This window comes from Antrostomus carolinensis, unplaced genomic scaffold (assembly GCF_000700745.2).
Source record: "Antrostomus carolinensis isolate BGI_N321 unplaced genomic scaffold, ASM70074v2 scaffold53013, whole genome shotgun sequence".
Classification (NCBI taxonomy): Eukaryota; Metazoa; Chordata; class Aves; order Caprimulgiformes; family Caprimulgidae; genus Antrostomus; species Antrostomus carolinensis.
In genome coordinates, this window is record NW_010308329.1 from 256 (window position 1) to 7,297 (window position 7,042).

The window sequence follows — 7,042 nt, forward strand, 5'->3', positions numbered from 1 at the left end:
TTCCACAGCTAACTTGTTTATGGGACCGTGAGTGAAGCTGGATATGCAACCAGGCAGCCAGAACAACAGCCAAATACTTTGAGAACTTCTGGAGAAAAAAAGTGTGATCATTTATATAATTTTTTGTCTTTCACAGTGTTCAGAACAGAGGTGCCAGTTTCTGCATGAAGCTCTAACGTATATGCTTTGATACTGGTTGAGGCAAAGCATTCTTCCCATTTAATAGGAAGCCTAAGCTTTAAGAGATGAGGAAGATTAGTGCTAACTAGGAGCTTTGGTTCATGATTTGCTATTATAAGCAGGCAAGGGTAGTAGAAATGACATTACCTGTGTCATAATTATCACTAGGGTGAGATGTTTCATCCATTTCTTCACCATTTGGTTCATTTTCCATATTCAGATTTTTCAGCTGAACTAACTCCAGAAATCTCAGAGCTGTTTCTGCCAACAACGCTATATTTTCTGCAAAGGAAAACATTTTGGTTAAGAATTGTTCTACTCTGCCAATTTACATCAGTCTGATGATGTCCCTAATGAGATATTATAACCACTGATAATAGCAGTCATGATGGGCGAATAGGATTCAAATTACACATGCTCTTGTAAACCCACTTCTGTTTTAACTCATTATGTCCCTGGTCCCAGCAAAGCTACCAAATACATCAAATCACACAGTACTTCTGTCATGAAAACGAGTGGAAAAATTGTAAGGATATCGAGTGCAACGACAACTAATTTCAGTCTTCCAGAACTAGCCCTAAACAGCACCTCATCTCAGGCTAATGACTAAATAACTTAACAGAACTTAAAGGCCAATTAACCTGAATTAACTAACATGCCCACATGGTAGACTGCAACAAAGCAACAACAAACCACCATGTCAGGATATGTATTCTAGGAAATAACAACAGGGTTACCTGTGAGGGCTGGATTCCAATTTTAGAACATTTGCCCCCATATCTATCCACGCGATTTGGCACTGTTATGCACTGTTTGGAAGCTGCTGAAGCAACACAGGCTATATTATATGTGTCAGTCCACTGCTGGCACAGGAATAAACTCATCAAGGCACGAGTCCCACAGCACAGCAGCTGTTGCGAGTCTCATCCAAGACAACAGCAGCCTAACAATGGAGCCTGTCCACAGCCCACGTAACTGGTGTAAGTCACCAGCCTGACCACTTCCAAAAAGTGTGCTATAGTAACACAAGTTAACTCAGCTATTAGACTGCCTTTAAAAAAATAAAAATAAATAAATAAAAAAATATATATGTTTGAAATTTAAATTGCTTTCTTAAAAGAAAAGCTATTTGAAATTAAGGCAACTTAATCAGGCTTAACCATATACAGTTCACATAACCTTTTCAAATTTCAGAAAATATTCTAGCTGTACTCAGTTTGAAAATAAAATCAAACCACTGAACACACAGGGAATGTCTGTGTAAGCAGATGTAACTGAAGTCTACAGGTAGAGAGAGACCTGTAGCCTTTTTGCGCTTGTAGCAAAAGAGATTGCATTTTGGTTTATCCATTTCAGCTTATTTAACAAGTTCAGCTTTATATTAGTTCATTTAAAAATTAGTTATTGTCTTAGTTTTTAGCAGGAAAAATCTGAGTATGAAGTAAATGGTATGGAATAAGGGGTGAATATTGTCCTGTTTTTTATCTGGAACAGAGCTGGGTTTCTTTTTAGTAGCTAGCATAGTGCTGCATTTTGCTTTCAGCCTGGGATTTGTTATGAGAGAAACACTGATAACACACCAATGTTTTCATTTTTGTCACTGGAAGTGAAGGACTTCATGTTTTGTTAGTCTACAAGCGCAAGATCTAAGGGGCGAGGAATATTTAAATTAATAAGCTAAGCTGGCATTTGGATATGCCAATGGGATATTCCATATGATACCATGTCATGTCCAGTATATCAGTGAGGGTCTCTCCCTCTCTCAGCTCTCTCTGGCTTTCGCTCGGGCTCTCACTCTTCCAGGATTGTGGTTTCGGTTCGGGATTGTCGCTCCTCCAGGATCATTATCTGGGAACGGGCTGGGCTTGGTTGGCAGGTGGTGAGCAGTTGCACTGTGTGTCACTTGTTTGTATATTTTGTTACTGTTATCATTATTACTACCATTTTAATATTAGTATTATTTTAAGTTTTATTTCTATTAAACTGTTCTTATCTCAACTTACCAGCCTCCTTACCCTTGCCCCCCAGTCCTCTCCCCTATCCCCTGGGGGTGGGGGGGAAGTAGGTGAATGACTGTGTTGGCTGCTGGCCAAGGGCTACCCTAGTGAAACTATCACAGTCATGATTAGACTAGAATTTCACAAGATTTTTTCTCTCTAAGCTGCAAATAACAGTGAGGCATGATAAAATGGTTCTTTTATAAAGCCTTAAATGTGGAAGACCAAGGTGACCAAAAGCAATTGGTTCTATTTATTAACTATACGTTGCCTTCGATGATTAGTTTTATCAGCTCACTTAGTAAACAAAAGAAAAACATCATCTGGGACATTTTCAACTGAACTCTACATTTATAACTCAAAAAAACCCCAACAAAAACAAAAACCAAAACAACACACTTGAAAATATGCTAGTTATAGCAAATAATGGTACATGGTAAATAGCAAATACGGGCATGACTACAAAGCCTTTTCCTGAACCAAGCAGAACTCATATATCTGAATAATGTATGAAGAAAACATCTGCTACAGTATAAGCCAGTCTATTAGATAGCAAATAATGTAATTTCAGCCCCTGAATATCAAATTTAACTTTGTGGGACAATAACTCTGAAGCACAGCGATACACCAATGCTTTGAGTTAGTTTCCCATTTATTCAGTTCACTCAGGCCACTCTAAACAATCTCAGCGAATGAAATTACAATTAAGATGAATTAATAAAAGCAGCAAAGGGTGGGCAAGATCAGAAAGACCTGTTTGCATACTTAGCTACATAGTAACTGCTCGGACAAATATTTTTATCTGGGGAATAGAACCAAGGCTGCTTCCCTGAGCGTGAGGCTCTAAACTCCGAGCCCTTACCTTAGCTGTGGGCAGACCTGCTGTGGGTATATCCAGGTCCTAGCCCAGAGCACATGTACACATTCTCCAAGTTGCTTTTACAAGCAGAACTACAGAGAAGAATGGATGTTAATTTAAGGGGAAAAAAAATTAATTCATCTAGCAGAGAGCAAACACATTTTGCCAATCATTTAAAATGTAATTACTTACTTTGGATACAGATCTACAGTGGAAACTCATCTGCTAATATAAGTCAACTCATTAATTATTAAGTTGCTGCCACCAACCGCACCAGTTAGCTTAAGTGAATACAAGTGTCTTTACCTGCAGTCATTTCTGAGGAAATTTACTGAAATAGAAACAGCAAGGTATGTGATGATTTAGAGCAGAGGAGAAAACAGTTAAGGAAATACAGAAATGCCAAAGATTTGGAGTTTTTACTGGATTTCCTCTTACCAGCATATGCAAGTCTGACGATGGTGGCTTCATCCTGGGCCAAGTGTGCAATGCCTGGCAGAATGTATTCTGGGTAAATATTAATATCATTGCGTGGCACCTCTTTGACGAGAGCAAGAACTTTAGTTAGTGTCCTCACTGATTCTGCCCTCACCCTGGGCACAGAGTCGTTGCTGAAATGTAACAGATAAGGAGTAATACGATCCAGAAGAATCTCTACACTTAATCTTGGTGCTAAATGAAGAATCAGTTCCAAAGCAGCCAGTTTTGAATCACAGTATTTGAGAGTCTGTAAACAGGAAGTTATCACAGACACTAGAATAACCAGCCCATTCTCTTTTGTCTCTCCCTCGGCTTTCTCTGTGCGATCATGCCCACAGAGATTGTGAATGATGTTGTCCAGATCTTTACGTATGACCAATATACGCTCATCTGCTGATACAAACGTTTCCTTGGCAAACTGGGCCATGTAAGGCTGAAGGAAAGTGTAAAATATTTCAGGAAATGCATTGTTACGTTGCTGTTTCAAATAATCTTCAGCTGCTAAACGTTTATCTGGCTCGCGATGGACCATCTGAGTGACCTTGGAAAGGCAGAAGTAGGGAGGAGCGGGAGAGAAAGATTAAAGGTTTAGACATTTGTAATACACAAAAAAGAAAAAAACAAACTCAAACAATAAGCAATTTGTCACCAAAGTAGGTTAAACAAACTACAACAGATCACACAAATGGTTCTAATGCTGTAGTCCATCCTTACCAGTTCTCTGATACTGCGGTCTTCAATTTTGTTTAGGACTTGATCGGGGGAAAAGAGGCCATTTCTGTAAGCCAAAAGCTGAGATAAATCAAACAAGGGTACGCCTTCTGTGAAGAGCTCTGCTATTACACAGCCTGGGGAACAGAAAAAAAAAACAAACAAAAAAAAGTCAAAGATGCCTACTCCTAGTTTGATTAAAAATAAGGCACACAAGTTATCAAATTAACTTACAAAAAGGAGACAACATCCAAAAACTGGCTTTTACACTTGATTTGGGGCTGTTCAGCCTGGAAAAGAGAAAACTTAGGGGAGATCTTATAGTGGCCTTCCAATACCTGAAGGAGGCCTACAGGAAAGCTGGGGAGGGACTTTTCATAAGGGCAGTTAATAACAAAACAAGGGGAAATGGCTTTAAACTGAAAGAGGGGAGGTTTAGATGAGATATTAGGAAGAAGTTCTTCACTGTGAGGGTGGTGAGACACTGGCACAAGTTGCCCAAGGAAGTTGTGGATGCCCCCTCCCTGGAAGTGTTCAAGACCAGGTTGGATGAGGCTTTGAGCAACCTGGTCTAGTGGAAGGTGTCCCTGCTGATGGCAGGGGGGTTGGAACTAGATGATTTTTAAGGTCCCTTCCAACCCAAACCATTCTATGATTCTATGATCCCTGAAATATCTCCCAAGTATTTTATTTCAAACATGCCAACTGCAGAGCAGTTTGCAATTAGGAAACATGAGGCAGCTACTTCAGCCACTTGCCAGCTAGAAAATATACCACCAGAAAAGCAACCTGCATCACCACCACGTGGAAGAAGAGTGGCATTAAGTCAGCATGGATCGGGCAGTAGGTCAAAACTAAGTAGCCCTTTTAGAGAAGGTAAGAGACAACCTCTACTTCCACAGTGATGCTGGGAAAGAGCATATATTCACTCACATAAGCTTATAAGCACAGCGAGAAATAACATGATTGCCAAATACAGCCCTCCCCGTTGTGTACATGACACATGTTCTTTTCAAAGGTTTATAAATATATAAAGGGTGAATGTCACGAGGATGGAGGTAGACTCTTCTCGGTGACAACCAATGGTAGGACAAGGGGCAATGGGTGTAGCTGGAACACAGGAGGTTCCACTTAAACCTGAGAAGAAACTTCTTTATAGTAAGGGTGACAGAGCACTGGAACAGGCTGCCCAGGGTGGTTGTGGAGTCTCCTTCTCTGGAGACATTCAAAACCCGCCTGGATGCCTTCCTGTGTGATCTCATTTAGGTTCCTGCTCCGGAAGGGGGATCAGACTAGATGATCTTTCGAGGTCCCTTCCAATCCCTGACATTCTGTGATTCTGTCCCACTCCTGCAGTTTGCAGGACATAAGAGCAGCTTGTAAAATGAAGTAACCATTACCTTTAAATTCAGATTTTCAATCAGTTCAAGGGGAAAAAAAAATTTAAATTAAAAAAGGCCAAACTTACGGCTTTCAAACTGCTAAAGACAAGCCCAAGACTCAAGATAGGCTCCCACAGTCAGACTCTATCAAGTATTTGTGAGTGGGACTATGACAGGAGCTTACCTAGTTATCCAGCTTCCTGCCTGTGGGGAAAATGAAATGAGAAGGGGCTTCTAAAGCCAGTATTTACAAATTGCCCTGAAAGCTGGCTCAGTGCCCAGGCAGCTGGACTTTAGGTGAACCACTGATTAGTTCTTCCTCTTGGATCCCGTGAGGCATATGTTATGCACCCCCAGAACCTCAGCCACAAGATGATGGTCTGTGGCTTGCAGAACCATCTCTTTCCCAGGGCAGAGTTGAGCCGTAACAGAACAGTTTGTGATTTCCCTCCTCAGATAACATGGTGATGCACTTAAGTTATGTAGCTTACTGTGTCGGTACTTCTTTTGTAAATGAAAGGTTTGGGGTTGGGTCTTATGCTTAAAACAAGCAAGTGTTTCCACACGCTGTTCTCTAAGCCCACTGTAAAAAAAAAACAAAACAACCCCAAATAAGCTTTTCTGTACCCTGACACACAATCATAAACAACACACTGGTTGCTCCTGATGGCCCCAAGTACCTGCAGAAAAGATGTCCATTGCACGTTTTAACTCCCCTCTTGTTCGCTGATTGCTATTTGCCAAGTCTACCAAAGGAGTTGAAGGGTCCCGCATGTTTTCCAGTTCTGTAGCAAACATACTGCCATCGACAAAGCGCTCGGGAGCAATGTAACACGTTCTCCTCCGTGACGTGTCAAAGAAATAATTGAAGTCAGCGGGATTGTCTTCAGGAAGATAAGTTGGTTTAAAACTGGCAAAGTCAGTTAGAAGAACCCAGTTCCAGCTGGTCACCATGATGTTCTCTGTTTTAATGTCCCCATGGCGGACTCCAGATTTGTGCGCTTGGTCCACCGCGGTGAGGATCTGGAAAGCTATCCACCTTTTTTCAATGTTGTTCAGGAACGGCCGGGTACTGATTCGATCGTAAAGGTTGTCCCGTACGTACTGTCTGAAAAGCATCGCAGCCTTCTCGGACAGGGTTGCTTTCTGGAAGGGAAGGCAGTTCTGTGCCGAGTGTAACCTTATCTTCAGCTCCTCCAGTTCCTGCTTGTAGCTGGTCAGGGGTAAGGTCGGGTCCTGAATGGCAAACACCTTCACGACCACCAGTCCCTCCCGGTGCTTGGCTCGGGCGACCTTGAAGAAGCGGGTGCTCCCCAGGCTCTTGTCGTATTCGAAGTCGTGGATGTCTGAGAAGTAGCTGTCCACCGAGAGGATCTGCGAGGGGGCGATGCCAGCCAGCTGGTTCCCCATGGCGGGGCCTCCTCCCGGGCGCG

The 7,042-nt window shown here is 41.9% G+C and overlaps 1 protein-coding gene across 1 annotated transcript; it reads right to left on the reverse strand.

Moving 5' to 3' along the window:
- Nucleotides 1–327: 327 nt before the first annotated feature.
- Nucleotides 328–7,034, reverse strand: LOC104523208 (phosphoinositide 3-kinase regulatory subunit 4-like; the record flags this gene model as incomplete). The annotated part of the gene is made up of 4 exons (XM_010165714.1): nucleotides 6,290–7,034; nucleotides 4,231–4,364; nucleotides 3,475–4,057; nucleotides 328–462 (listed from the first exon to the last, which is right to left on the reverse strand). Coding segments are annotated over exons 1-4 (1,582 nt in total), but the record flags the coding sequence as incomplete, so codon positions are not given.
- Between the last annotated feature and the right edge of the window lie 8 nt (nucleotides 7,035–7,042).